At 40.1% G+C, this 15,742-nt stretch overlaps 2 protein-coding genes across 2 annotated transcripts; both read right to left on the reverse strand.

Annotated features, from left to right (window-relative positions):
• Positions 1-1,214: 1,214 nt before the first annotated feature.
• On the reverse strand, positions 1,215-6,169 carry LOC143892127 (uncharacterized). Its single transcript, XM_077396589.1, has 2 exons — positions 3,991-6,169; positions 1,215-2,540 (listed from the first exon to the last, which is right to left on the reverse strand). Exons 1-2 carry the CDS (start codon positions 6,167-6,169, stop codon positions 2,392-2,394), a joined length of 2,328 nt encoding a protein of 775 aa, XP_077252704.1. The 3' UTR covers positions 1,215-2,391.
• Positions 6,170-11,565: 5,396 nt separating this feature from the next.
• LOC143892128 (uncharacterized) lies at positions 11,566-14,340 on the reverse strand. The gene has a single exon (XM_077396590.1). The coding sequence runs from the start codon at positions 14,338-14,340 to the stop codon at positions 11,743-11,745; it is 2,598 nt and encodes an 865-aa protein (XP_077252705.1). The 3' UTR covers positions 11,566-11,742.
• Positions 14,341-15,742: the final 1,402 nt, after the last annotated feature.

Here is a 15,742-nt window from a genome sequence, read left to right on the forward strand (position 1 = left end):
CCCAAACAATGTGGGCCCCTACTGTATTTTAAGCTAGTGTGTAGGTAACTTACCTACACAAGTGTGTAGGAAATGTTTTCTCTCTCTCTCTCTTTCTATATATATATATATATATATATAGAGAAAACATTTCCTACACACTTGTGTAGGTAAGTTACCTACACACACACACACACACACACACACACACATATATATATATATATATATATATATATATATATATATATATATATATATAGAAAACATTTCCTACACACTTGTGTAGGTAAGTTACCTACACACTAGCTTAAAATACAGTAGGGGCCCACATTGTTTGGGTGATCCAAACCATTCATTTGAATGGTCCTCACATAGATACGGTGTCCACAAAAAATCAGATCCATAGGATCATCCCAACCATTCAAACTATAGAGGCAAAAAATGGACTAATTTGTGAAGGTTTATACACGTCCATTTTACCTCCACAAATCGTAGGGTTGGGATGATCCTATGGATCTGATTTTTTGTGGACAACCCTATCTTTGTGAGGACCATTCAAATGAATGGTTTGGATCACCCAAATAATGTGGGCCCCCACTATATTTTAAGCTAGTGTGTAGGTAACTTACCTACACAAGTGTGTAGGAAATGTTTTCTCTCTCTCTCTCTCTCTCTCTCTCTCTCTATATATATATATATATATATATATATATATATATATATATATATATATATACACACACACACACACACACTAAAAGGTTTGTCCAGGGATGAAAGGGGGAGGCAAAATATGCCATTTCTTTTTTGGAACCCCATTTGTTACTTGGACCACTCCCCGTAGTGTAAAAAGACTAGTCAAATTACACTAGATAGGGCTGTCCAAGGAAGCTGAGGGGTGTGAACTTAATATAACCCGAGCTTGGTAAGGCTCGTGAGCCTGGTTCGAGCCTGAGCCGAGCCAAGCTCGCCTCAGCTTGGCTCGTTTACACCCCTAATTGTGGCACATGCCTAAGCAGAGAAAGGAATTGATTTGAGAAATATTAGAGATTGCCTCTAGACCCAAAATGATGGAGGTGAGGGAAAGCCCTACTACTAGTTACAAAATGGCAAAGCATCTGAGACTCCCAAATCAACGTGGTACGTTCCTGGTATATTTCCCTAATTTGTCGCCACAAGAAGGAAGCCGTAGAGAGTGGAAAGCTAACAGAAGGACCTACAAAAAATGTATGTGGAGATAGATAATAAAAAGAGAAGAATATGGGTTACTTTGAGGGAACCCAAGCCTCCGGATAACACACAGTGTTAACTGTTAATTATGCCAAAGATGCTTCTTCCGTTCACTTCTCTACATTGAATACAAAATACATCAGATAGGATTGTCATAGCGTAACTAACTCAACCAATGAAAATAAAGTCCAATAGAAAAAATCTACTCCCTAACTTATCTACAACTACAATAAAGCAAATCCTACTAACTAAAATTGCTAACTACTTTAATCAAAACCCAACCGTGGATAAGCATTGGAAGATATTCTCTCACACGTAACGTTCCTTCCCCCTAAATTTTGACCTTGTCCTCAAGTGTGTACTCCGGAAATTTCTTCGTCTAGGTCTATTGCGCCATCTGTCATTGCAATTGTAGCACAGCCCTTGTGCTCGTCTCTCCTGCAACTCAGCGGGTGTCATCCGTTGAACTGGAAGCGTATGGATTTGTCGTATCTGATGTTGGAATAGCGCGTTGCGATAAATCACGGGCCTCATACAGGCGGGCTAGTCCAATAGCGGCAGATAAGGTCGTGGGTTTATTAGCCTGCACGTCAATTTTAATAGAATCTCGCAACCCATTGACAAAACAACTAACCTAACGAGCTTGGGGAAGATGTCCGACCTTCGCAAGTAACTTCTCAAACTGGGTTTGATATTCCCGTACCGATCCAGTTTGCTGCAATTTGGCGAGTTCTCCGAAGAAATCAAGGAACTGGCTTGGACCGTATCGAGAATGGAGTCCATCCTTGAACTCTTCCCAAGTAACTACCTTCATTTCTTGCTTCAGCAATTGGTACCATAGTTGGGCGTCACTCTCAAGGTGGAAAGAAGCCAACGATACATTTTCGCCTCTGGGTCTCATGAAATTAGAAGAACTGTTCCGCCCTACATAACCAACTTGTTGGATCTTCACTACCGTTGAAGCGCGGAAAGTCCAACTTCACAAACTTGGGTGTGTATGAATTGGTGGAACCAGCATCATGAGAGCCGCCATTGCCATTAACCCGACCTTCATTGATTCGAATAGGAACGTGAGAAGTCTCCCCTGTCTCCCTGATAGATTGAGTAGAGATTTGCTCCACACGCGTGTTCAATTTTTCGAACATCTCCTCCATCCGATTCATCATGTCTTGCTGGCCTTTAGAAAACGACTCCACAGCTTGCTCTAATCGCTCCACACGTTGGTCCATGCCTGAGCTCTGATACCACTTTGGTACGTTCCCGGTATATTTCCCTAATTTGTCGCCACAAGAAGGAAGCCGTAGAGAGTGGAAAGCTAACAGAAGGACCTACAAAAAATGTATGTGGAGATAGATAAGAAAAAGAGAAGAATATGGGTTACTTTGAGGGAACCCAAGCCTCCAGATAACACAAACTGTTAATTATGCCAAAGATGCTTCTTCCGTTCACTTTTCTACATTAAATACAAAATACATCAGATAGGATTGCTAACTAACTCAACCAATGAAAATAAAGTCCAATAGAATAAATCTACTCCCTAACTTATCTACAATTACAATAAAGCAAATCCTACTAACTAAAACTGCTAACTACTTTAATCAAAACCCAATAGTGGATAAGCATTGGGAGATATTCTCTCACACGTAACACAACGGCAGTTAACTGATTTTGCAGAAAATTATGCTGAAATCTACGAGTGTGTAAGAACAGAAATGTCTTTCATTAGAACTGGAGAGGAAGAAAAAGTGCACAGGGCCAAACAATGAAAATTTATGATGTCTTCTTCGTCATCATCATCATCATCATCGTAACCTTCTCATCAAGTTCACCATGTTACCTTAGTGGCCAAAGGGCTCCAGTTTCAATGAAGTGTCAAATTAGATAAAAAAAAAGTTCTTGAGATTCACGGAAGAAGATTCAGTCAATTCAAATAAAGAATCAAAAGGAGGAAACACCACTTTTAGTCTAAAACGTTATAGTGTTAAAGACTCTTGGATACACCATTGTCTATCCAAGTGTACAAGATCCAAAACGTTCTACTAGTGGGCCCATCGTGGTTTTCCAAATCAGCCAATCAAAATTAATTCCCCATAAAGACAAATTTTGAGGACTGCAAGTCAGCAACTTTAGAAGTGGTGAATTTATCCTCGTGCAGTGAACTAATCTCACGGAAAACGTTAAAGGGGGGGGGGGGGGGGAGGATATCACTGCCAAAATTCCCCATTAAGAGGAAAAATGGGTTTGATGACTCGCAAAAAAGTGCTCAGAAGATGAAATCCCTTGGGTTTATCTTCTTCCAAATAAACGTTGTTTGCTCGGGCTTATCTTCTTCCAAATAAAAATGGGTGTAAAATATTTACACACATCATTAAGTGGAAAAATGGGTGTAAATTTTGTTTGATGACTCATTTTATGTTGAAGGATTTTCCCTGGTATAATGTTGGGTTATGAATAATCTACAATGGGTCACACCAGATGAATGCTTAGACCACATACATAGGTGGGAAATGTACTAAAAAATTTAGCAACATTGTAGTAACTTGAACATATTTTTCCCCTTATTTGCAAAAGTGTAGATAAAAAAACAATACTAGTCTTTATTATATTACCATGGCATTTTTGTTGAAACAGCTTACAAACACCACCTGATTTACTATCAAATCAACTTCTTTCTGATTCTACGCATCTTTATAGTTGCAGTCACAATCAACATCTCACTCATATCATCAATGAATCGAAAGTAGGCATATCTCCAAGACGACTTCAACAATAACATACCACAGACGCCCAAAAGCCCTACGACGAGTCCCGGTGCTAGGCCAGCATAAAACCATATAAATCCATCCACATCTTTGTTGCCAATGGTAGGCAGTGGACTTTGAGGAATTTCATCTTCCGAGCACTTTTTTGCAGGTGGCGGCCCACAGAGTCCAAGGTTGCTAGAATAGATAGATGAATTGAAAGTATCAAACTGACGCCCAGATGGAATTCTCCCTGACAAGTTGTTCTCTGACAAGTTCAAGAAACTTAAAAAAGTTAGAGTAGAGATGCTTTGAGGGATTATACCGGAGAGCCGGTTTCTTGATAAGTCAAGGGATTCCAACGATTGCAAGCGATCAATCTTTGGTGGGATCATTCCTGTCAAATGATTTCCAGATAAGTTCAAGCTATGCAATCCAAAAAGAGCCATTAGTTCTTCAGGGATATCTTCACTTATATAATTACTTGAAAGGTCAATGCTTGTCATAAGTGGAAGTATATTTGTATATAAAACTTCTCTCCCTTTCGTGACTAACAAAATGTGCATTTGGTAACTTTCTGCGTTAGATGTGAAATTGTCTGACTTTTCTTTCACAGCCATAGCGCTGAAATTGCTGAAACACCGTGGTATGGTTCCCGAAAGACGATTATGTGCGAGATCCAAGACACGGAGAGAAATAAAATACGATAGCTCTGAAGGAACTCTCCCATCAAACATGTTTGATCGTAGGCGGAGAACCTCCAGATTTGATAGACTTTCTCCAATCCATGTCGGTATACTTCCTGTTAATCTATTCCCACCAAGATCAACAAATACCAAGCTCACACACTTTTTAAAGTCTAGTGGCAGCTCTCCAGAAAAATTATTGTTACCCAATTGCAAATATTTGAGACCAAGTAGAGAACCCATTGAGCTAGGAATATTTCCAGATAGAGAATTGTTTTCAAAGTTCATAATTGTCAATTCATGCGAATCTTGCCAACAATCAGGCAATTCTCCTAAAAAATGATTGTTCGAGAAATCAAGAACGACCAGATTCTTTATTTTGCAAAGTGATGAGGGTATGATGCCATCTATAAGGTTCGAAGAAAAATCTAAAAATGAAAGACGAGGCACCATTTCTCCAAAACTTGGGGAAATACTCCCTTGTAGAAGGTTAAAGGAAAGACGGAGCACCTCAAGAGACTGAATCTGACCCAGCTCTTTAGGAATGTACCCTGTTAGCTGATTTTTAGAAAGATTAATTCTGAGAGCACTACTACAATTTCCCAATTCGCTTGGAATCATTCCGTTCAATCCATTGGACTCAGCATAGAAATATACCAACTTGGATAACTTTCCAAGCTCCTTGGGAATGCTACCAATGAAGCCATTTCCACTCAAGTCAAGTTCCTCTAAGCTTCTGCAATTCCCGAGCTCGGAAGGAATCTCACCAAATAGATAGTTACGATAAAGATTTAAAATGGTTAGATTCTGAAGCCTTTGAAGCTTCCTAGGAATAAAACCTTCAAGCCTATTACTTCCCAAGCTTAATTCCTCAAGGTTATCGCACTCACTGATTTCAACAGGTATTGTACCCGAGAGAGAGTTCAAACCCACATTCAAAACCCGAAGCTTTTTCAACATTCTAACTGATGAAGGAATAACATCAGTGAGATTATTGTGAAAGATGGAAAGCTCTTCGAGAGAAGACAAGTTTCCGATCTCCGCTGGGATTTTACCATGAAGATTATTATAAGACAAGGAAAGTTTTCTCAGGGAAGGCATACCACAAAGCTCGGGTGGTATCTCCCCATGAAGCTTATTAGTGCCAAAGTCTAGAACTTGCAAATTACTGCACCTTGCAAGCTCCTTAGGAACAACACCGGAAATCGTGTTGTTTGATATGTTAAATATCTTCAGGTGACGGAGCTCATAGAGGGTGGAAGACAAATTGCCTGACAAATTAAAGGATTGGAGATTGATGGAAGTTACCTTAGAGTTGTGGATACAGCTTATCCCATTCCAACCGCAAGGAGTTGGATGGGATGAATTCCATCCTCGAAGCTCGCCATTGTTGTCAATGAGATCCTTCTTGAACTCCAATAGCCATTTTCCTTCATTATTTAGCGATCTTACAAAGATGGCCAAGTAGCAGAATATTAAAACCAACTGAAAAGCTGGGGTTTTGATTTGAGAAATACCAGTGATTGCCATTCGACCCAAAACGATGATGGAGGTGAAGAAGATGAGATTAAGTTTGCACTCCGATACCTTTTAAATAGGCGTAGCCAACAAAAAACAAAGATTAGAGAAATATTAGAATTACCAGTTTCCATGGGTTGAATTGTGGGGCCCGCTCTCAGAGACCAGGCCGCAGTGGACCAGCCCGTAACTCTCACACTGGGACCATTAAACCCGTCAAAAGAGCTGCCTGCAAAACGGGATTCCATTTAGAAAATAAACACCAAACCTTAAATTAAGAAGAAGAGATTAAAAGTTAGTGCTCCACTACCCTTTAAAGTCGTAAAGTAAGTGCACATGAGTCTTTTGTCCCCGTAAAGGGTTTACCTGAAATCGTGTTTTGGACGCTTGCAAAAGAACTAATTTTATACAGGAAAGTAATAATTTTATGTTGCTTTTCGTCAATGGTTTACAGGGTTATTCCCGGGTTTCTCACAGCTTAGGCGGTCACTATGCCCACCGGAATCGTGAAGACCTGAATCATGAAATCCAGAAAACGGTTTCTCTTCTGAAAATTTTCAAGCCTCACTTCCCCTTACAGTTATCCCCACATGTCACCTGAAATTTCGCGCACTCTCAAATTTGGCCTGAAATTTCAACCCAACTTTCTCACAGCCTATCGAATATCCAATCCAGTGTTTTGAAATGTGGATGTGATGTTTTGAAATGTCCTTGTCCACTCGGCACTAAGGCAAAACTTGGAATGTGGATGTGGCCCAACGCGGAATGCGAAAGGTAAAAAGGAGCGCAACACCCGAATCAACGTGGAACGCGGTTGACTCGTGCGAGTTTTTAAACACTGATCCAATCTTTTCCTTTCTCCTGTTGGAATGAAAGGTCTGAGAAACACGAGCGCAATACCTGACCGCCACCCGGCCCAAAACACATCTCTAGGAGGAAAACGTGTGAAGTTTATTTTTGTTTTTCTACAGTTATTCAATCTCTAGGAAAACGAGTTTTTAAACACTAATCCAATCTTTTACACTTTTACAATTGAGAAAACGGTTTCTACACATAAGTGTACACACTAGGTTAAAATACAGTGGAGGCCCACATTGTTTGGGTGATCCAAACCATTAATTTGATTGGTCCTCACATAGATAGGGTGTCCACAAAAAATTAGCTCCATAGAATCATCCTGACCCTTCGAACCGTGGAGGCAAAAAATGGACAGATTTGTGAAGGTTTATATACGTTCATTTTACCTCCACAAATCGTAGGGTTGAGATGATCCTATAGAGCTTATTTTTTGTGGACACCCTATCTATGCGAGGGCCAATCAAATGAATGGTTTGGATCACCCAAACAATGTGGGCCTCCACTGTATTTTAACCTAGTGTGTACACTTATGTGTAGAAACCGTTTTCTCTTTAAAATTAGCTTTTTATGGTTATACAATACTCGGTGTGCTATCAACATCGAATCAAAGCAGTATAAAACAAGTGAATAGTGCCATTATCAAAATATTGCAGTAGTGATATTAGTCATTTTTTCTTAATTACCAAAACTACAATCTTTTAAAGGACTTTCAAATTAGTTTTTACCGATTTTGTTCTTAATTATATTACCGATTTTGCTCTTAATTATATTCTTAAATATATTACCATTAAGTAGGGTTGCAACTCGGGTTGGGCAGGATGGCTTTTCCAAAACCCTATCCTAAACTATCTCGAGCCAGGAGGCTTTAGCAAAACCCATGATTCATAAATCCGCCGGGTTTTCTCACATTGGCACAGATCTAATATTTCTGCAAAATCTTATGAAGAGGTGGGCCATTTGGGTAGGAGTTGTGGGGCCAAAACCTGGTGGGAACAATCCTAAGCATCCGATCAGTAGCTGGCAAGCAGATGTTAAAAACTAAAACGGCTCACATTCAACAGGCTAAATCCATGATTGTCCAATTGGTGCAATCTTTGGACCATGGCCCATCTACAGTGGGCCCAGCCCAGCACTTAACAAGTTCCAATCACCATTACACAAACCACTTGTATCAGAATGGCCGTATGGTCCTGTTGTTTTCAAAAAGTACTCTACAGCCCACCTCATCGGATGATCCAAACTATTCATCTGCCAGGCCACAGCATAAATAGGGGGAAATGATAAATACGCCCCTTTCATCACTCGGGACACCATGGCAGCAGTGTATCAATGACTGCAGAGGGGCTGATGTACTTCACGTCTGAAAGATTCAACGGATTTGATTGCCACGTACACTCCAATTGGGTGTCCCATGTGATGAAAAGGGGCGCATTTATTAGGTAGTTCCCGGAAAGTCATTTCCACAGGATGATAGTAACCCTCCGATCGATAGACATTGTGGATCGGAGGGTTAGTATCATCCTCTGGAGAAGTCTAGGCAAAAAGTGACACTGCTGGGAAGACATACTTGAGTCATTGAGGTCTCTAAATAATAGCTTTTAGGTCATGCAGAAAATGAGAACGATAAGAAAGACACTCCAAGAGTTCTACAGGTTATGACACCTGTATTAATTTCTATTATATATGATATATTCTTTCCCTTTTCTTCCCTAGCCCACCCCTCTAGCGTATTTATGACTACTCTCTTAAGTTTTTACACTACATTGGGGTGCCCCGGAGAAGAAAAAAAGGGCCAATGTTTCATTTCCCTCATTTATAAATAGTATAGATTAAAAAAGCAAGAACAGTCACCATTAATTTACCTTCGGCAATAAAATACCAGAGACTCCAAAAAGCCTCACGACGAATCCCGGTGCCATGCCAGTATAAAACCACATAAATCCATACTCATCTTTATCGTCGGCAATACGTAAATGTTGATGTATTTCATCTTCCGACCATTTTTTTGTGAGTGGAGGCCCGCAAAGTCCAGGGTTGCTAGAATAGATCGATGGATGCGTTATCGAGAGTTTGGAGCTGAGACGCGGATGGAATTTTCCATGACAAGTTGTTCTCTGGCCGGTATATAGCATAACAAAAATAGGGGTTTTTTTTTTACTCTGTCGACCTAGACACTTTTGTTTAGGTATATATCTCTTGGGCTCTCCCTACTTGTGAGGCAAAACGTCTCTCCCCTTCCCTCCTCCTAACATCTTTTACAATTGGGACCCCGAATATTTCATGGAATAATTTTTCATAGTTGCCAAACATGTGCAAAGTTGCAAATAGCTCTTGGGTCATGCGAATCAGATTGATAAACACAGGGAGGTTTCTAAATTATGGCGTTTGGGTCATGGAGAGAATGAGACCTGCTAGAGAGACATAAGGGCAGTGATATATTTGCTCCCGGGCCACCCACTCTAGTGTATTTATGAGTCTTCTTACACTACATGCGGTGGCCCGGAGAAGAAAAGGGGGCACATTTATCATTTCCCTAAATTAAAATAACAAACATACCCCTATTTTGCTACATGTAAAGGACGGTTATTTATCCTAATACATCTATGTCTCCATGGAGACTAGTGAAAAAATGGCAAAGCATCTGAGACTACCAAATCAACGGCAGTTAAGTGATTTTGCAGAAAATTATGCTGAAATGTCTTTCACTAGAACTGGAGAGGAACAAAAAGTGGAAAGGTCCATCGATGGAACCTCATTTTGAGTGCTTGAACAAAACAGTGAAAATTTATGATGTCTTCGTCGTCGTCTTCAACCTTCTCATCGAGTTCACCACTTTTAGTCTAAAACGTTATAGTGTTGAAGACTCTTGGATACACCATTGTCTATCCAAGTGTCCTAGATTCAAAACATTCTACTAGTGGGCCCATAGTTATAGTGTTAATTCCCCATAAAGACAAATTTATGAGGACTACAAATCAGCAACTGTACAAGAATTGACCAATAAATCAACAACAATTGGACAAGGATTGTTTGAAATGGGTGTAAAAAATTTACGCACATCATTAAGTGGAAAATGGGTGTAAATTTTACGTCGAAGGATTTTCCTTGGTATACTTTAGGGCTATGAATAATCTACAATGGGTCACACCTAGGGTTGCAACTCGGGTTGGGTTTTTGTCGGGTTTTCAAAAACCCTACCCTACCCGAGAAACTATCCCGGGTCAGGACGGGTCGGGTTTTTTTTTTTTTTGTTTGGAAAACCCAGGATTCTTAAACCCGACCCTACCTGAGGTAGTTTCTCCGGCCGGGTGGGGTTTTTTCATATCATCGCCTTTTTTATGACGGCAGTTCACTTAAAGTCTTAAACCCAGCCCTACAAAGACATCAATTCAATAATTTTCTTAAGAAAATATCACAAAGGTAGCAACTAGAGAACCTACAACAAACCCCACAAAAGAGCCTGGACCACAAGCAACCTTAACAATTGTAGAAGTCATTAATGAACAGGTGAAATACACAGCAGCAGTAACTCAGCCTAGGGTATCCTAGTTCTACATGCATCTCTCATTAAGAAGGTGAAATTGGTTTATCCCAATATGCATCTCAAACAGACATAAAATCAAACACCACCTGGGGAGTATAAAGAGCAATAGAATAAAACCCAGAAGCCTTTCAGAACCATTGGCTTTCTTCAAACCATATTGCATAAAATTCTCAGAGTAAAGAAAGAGAAGACTAAACTAAAACATCCATACAACATGAAATATCTTATGACCCAGAATAACTAAGATAGCCCAGGAGTAAAAGTGAATCTGCCCAAAAGAAAAAATCTGAGTTTTGTATGTCGTGGATTTGATTCAATCTGCCCAAAGGAAGGAAAGAAAACCAAATAATGAGAGATGCATGTAGAATTAGGATTTTTTCCTCGAATCAAATTCTTGGTACTAACCTGGAGGGAAAAAAATCAGATTTCACCATCCACAACATATTAAAATCAGATTTTTTCCTTTCCTTGTTTGTTGCTGTATGGAAGGAAAGAAAACCAAGAAAAAAGGGTTTGAAGGAAAAAAAAACAAAATGGTACTAACCTGGTCGGAGGGAAGCCGTCGGCGAAGGAGGGAAGCCGTCGGCGAAGGAGGGAAGCGCCGAAACCAGACAAGACGAGTGGGGTTTGGAGGCGAGAATGAGGAAAACGATGAAACCCTAGATTTTCGAAAGAGAAGAAACCTCTTTTCTTTCTTGTTTTTGTGTTAAATGCGGGCCCACCATCAACGAACCAATGAGAAGCTTTAGTAAAGCCTTCATCGCACCTAACCAACAATTTTCTCAATTTTAAAATATTAGAAAAAGCAAAAATGCTGGTTCTCGGGTCGGGCTGGGTTTTCCACCTTTAAAACCGGCCCGACCCGAGAATCACTCGGGCTTCTGAAAATTAAACCCGACCCAACACCTTACCCGATCACTTTCAACCCGACCCATGCTATTTTCGGGCCGGGTAAAACCCGACCCAAGTTGTTTAGACCTTACACGTAGGTGGGAAATGTACTAAATTTTTTACAAACATTGTATTAATTTGAAGATAGTAAAAACTGCTTACAAACAATACTACTCTTTATTATTATTATTTCCCTTATTTCCAAAAGTGTAGGTAAAAAAATACAATACTACTCTTTATTGTTTTACCATGGCATTTTCGTACAAACTGCTTACAAACACCACCTGATCTACTATCCAATCAACTTCTTTATGATTCTACGCATCTTTATAGTTGCAGTCACAATCAACATCTCACTCATATCATCAATGAATCGAAAGTAGGCATATCTCCAAGACTTCTTCAACAATAACATACCACAGACGCCCAAAAGCCCTACGACGAGTCCCGGTGCTAGGCCAGCATAAAACCATATAAATCCATCCACATCTTTGTCGCCACTGGTAGGCAGTGGACTTTGAGGAATTTCATTTTCTGAGCACTTTTTTGCAAGTGGCAGCCCACAGAGTCCAAGGTTGCTAGAATAGATAGATGAATTGAAAGTATCAAACTGACGCCCAGATGGAATTCTCCCTGACAAGTTGTTCTCTGACAAGTTCAAGAAACTTAAAAAAGTAAGAGTAGAGATGCTTTGAGGGATTATACCGGAGAGCTGGTTTCTTGATAAGTCAAGGGATTCCAACGATTGCAAGCGATCAATCTTTGGTGGGATCATTCCTGTCAAATGATTTCCAGATAAGTTCAAGCTATGCAATCCAAAAAGAGCCATTAGTTCTTCAGGGATATCTCCACTTATATAATTACTTGAAAGGTCAATGTATGTCATAAGTGGAAGTATATTTGTATATAAAAATTCTCTCCCTTTCGTGACTAACAAAATGTGCATTTTGTAACCATCCAAGCTAGATGTGATATGATCGTTGCTTGATTTCCGTGTCACAGCCATGGCGTTGAAATTGCTGAAACACCGTGGTATGGTTCCCGCAAGACGATTATGTGCGAGATCCAAGACATGGAGAGAAGTATGATACGATAGCTTTGAAGGAATTCTCCCATCAAACATGTTTGATCGTAGGCGGAGAACCTCCAGATTTGATAGACTTTCTCCTATAAATGTCGGTATATTTCCTGTTAATCTATTCCCACCAAGATCAACAAGTACCAAGCTCACACACTTTTTTAAGTACAATGGCACTTCTCCGGAGAAATTATTATTTCCCAATTGCAAATATTTGAGACCAAGTAAAGAACCCAATGAGCTAGGAATATTCCCAGAGAGAGTATTATTTTCAAAGTTCATAATGGTCAGTTTAGGCGAATCTTGCCAACAATCGGGCAGCTCTCCTGATAAACGATTATTCGAGAAATCAACAATTTCCAAAATTTTGATTTTACATATAGATGACGGTATGGTTCCCTCTATAAGGTTCGAAGAAAAATCTAAAAGTGAAAGACCAGGCACCATTTCTCCAAAAGCTGGGGAAATACTCCCTTGTAGAAGGTTAAAGGAAAGACAGAGAACCTTAAGAGACTGAATCTGACTCAGCTCTTTAGGAATGTACCCTTTCAATTGATTTTTAGAAAGATTAATCCAGACAACAGTACTACAATTTCCCAATTCGCTTGGAATCATTCCGTTCAATCCATTGGACTCAGCATAGAAAGATACCAAGGTGGATAACTTTCCAAGCTCCTTGGGAATGTCTCCAGTGAAATTATTGTTACTCAAGTCAAGATCCTCTAAGCTAGATAACTTTCCAAGGTCCTTGGGAATGTCTCCAGTGAAATCATTGTTACTTAAGTTAAGATACCGTAAGCTAGATAACTTTCCAAGCTCCTTTGGAATGTCTCCAGTGAAATTATTGTAACTCAAGTCAAGAAGCCATAAGCTAGATAACTTTCCAAGCTCCATGGGAATGTCTCCAGTGAAATTATTGTAACACAAGCCAAGAAACCTTAAGCTAGATAACTTTCCAAGGTCCTTGGGAATGTCTCCAGTGAAATTATTGCTACTCAACAAAAGACTCTTTAAGCTAGATAGCTTTCCAAGCTCGGGAGGAATCTCACCAGATAGATGGTTGACATAAAGACTTAAAATTGTTAGATTCTGAAGCCTTTGAAGCTCCCTAGGAATAAAACCTTCAAGCTTATTCCATCCCAAGCTCAATTCCTCAAGGTTATCGCATTCACTGATTTCAACAGGTATTGTACCCGAGAGAGAGTTCCAACCCACATCGAAAACCCGAAGCTTTTTCAACATTCTAACTGATGAAGGAATTACATCACGGAGATTATTGTCAGAAATGAAAAGCTCTTCGAGAGAAGACAGGTTTCCTATCTCCGCTGGGATTTTACCATTAAGGTCATTATAAGAAAAGTTTAGTTTCTTCAGGGATGGCATACCACAAAGCTCGGGTGGTATCTCCCCATGAAGCATATTATTGCTAAGGTCTAGAACTTGCAAATTACTGCAGCTTGCAAGCTTCTTAGGGACATGACCGGAAATCATGTTGTGTGATATGTTAAATGTTGTGAGGTGACGGAGGTCACAGAAGGTGGAAGACAAATGGCCTGACAAATTAAAGGATTGGAGATTGATGAAAGTTACCTTAGAGTTGTGGATACAGCTTATCCCTCTCCAATCGCAAGGAGTTAGATGGGATGAATTCCATCCTCGAAGCTCGTCATTGTTGTCAATCAGATCCTTCTTCAACTCCAATAGCCATTTTCCTTCATCATTTAGTGATCTTACAATGATGGCCAAGTAGCATAATAGTAAAACCAACTGAAAAGCTAGGGTTTTGATTTGAGAAATACCAGTGATTGCCATTCGACGCAAAACGATGATGGAGGTGAAGAAGATGAAATTAAGTTTGTGCTCCGATACCTTTTAAATAGGCGTAGCGAACCCAAAAAAACAGGTTAACACAAAAACGAGAAATGAGAATTAAAGCTTCGTGAAACACGAGTGTAATACCTAGAAAGATCTGGCCCTACACACGTCTTTCAGTGGAAAAGGACGGTCAATTGGGCCAATTAGAGATTGCCATTTGACCCAAAATTATGGGGGTGAGGAAGATGAGATTAAAAGTTAGTGCTCCACTACTTTTTAAAGTCCTTTTTTCCTGTAAATTGCTCTAGAAATCGTGTTTTGGTTGCATGGAAAAGAATTAAATTTATGTTGCTTTTCTGTCGACATAAAATTTATGTTGCTTTTCTGTCGACAGGTTTTTTCACGTTGTCACCGATCAAACATTTCTGGGTAATCTTTGAAGAGGTCAGCCACTTGGGCCAAAACTCGGTGGGAACAATCCTATGCATCGGACGCTCCGAACTGTTCATATGTCGGGTCACAACATAAATAGGTAGCTCCCCGAAAGTCATTTCCTCACTCATGCCTCTCTCTTAACATCGCAGGGACCATCGCAGAAGGCATTTCCCGGAGCGACTGTTGCAGGTGAAAGCAGCCACATAGGCTAACTTTTTTGTCTTATTCATTTAATCCATCCTATGTGGCTGCTCTCTCATGCAACAGCCGCTCTGGGAAATGCCTACTGCGATGGTCCTTAGCAAATCCCAATTTTATATGAAAAAAAATTCATGGGTGCCAAACATGCCCAAAGAGAATTTGATAAGGTTTGTGGGTTGGGGTCCGCTATTCGGAGTGGGACTATTCAACGCGTCAAGACTCAGATTCTCATTAATCTTTTTCCATGGGTTGAATTGTGGGGCTCGCTCTCAAAGACCAGCCCGCAGTGTACCAGCCCGTAACTCTCACACTGGGACCATTAAGCCCGTCAAAAGGGCTGCTTGCAAAACGGGATTCTGCTTAGAAAATAAACACCGAACCTCAAAATGGTGGCACATGCCTAAGTAAGAGGAACATGAGTCTTTTTCCCCCCGTAAATTGCTCTTGAAAGCGTGTTTTGGTTGCATGGAAAAGAATTGATTTTAGGGAAATGTTATCAGCACTACTGTATTTTGATAATAGCACTCTCACTTTGTTAAATGTACAGTCTGGGCCGCACCATAGGATGATCCAAACCTTCCATTAGATGGGCACAGCCTAAATAGGTTGTGCCCCAAAAATTATGTCAATATGTTGATCCTAACCTTTCGATCTATATAAGGTTAGGATCAACCCCCTAACATTCAGTCCGACTACAGATCGGAGGAAATGATTTTTGGGGCACAACCTATTTAGGGTGTGGCATTTAAGGTGTGGCCTATCT

This window comes from Tasmannia lanceolata, unplaced genomic scaffold (genome assembly GCF_043159265.1).
Source record: "Tasmannia lanceolata isolate RefF3 unplaced genomic scaffold, GAP_Taslan_0.1 ptg000015l, whole genome shotgun sequence".
Taxonomy (NCBI): domain Eukaryota; kingdom Viridiplantae; phylum Streptophyta; class Magnoliopsida; order Canellales; family Winteraceae; genus Tasmannia; species Tasmannia lanceolata.

Coding starts and splice junctions, on each gene's coding strand:
- LOC143892127 (XM_077396589.1), bottom strand. CDS start 6,169: ATGGCAATCACTGGTATTTCTCAAATCAAAACCCCAGCTTTTCAGTTG. Junction 2,541..3,990: donor AGGGCTTTTGGGCGTCTGTG/GTATGTTATTGT, acceptor CATTTTTTGTAG/GTCCTTCTGTTAGCTTTCCA.
- LOC143892128 (XM_077396590.1), bottom strand. CDS start 14,340: ATGGCAATCACTGGTATTTCTCAAATCAAAACCCTAGCTTTTCAGTTG.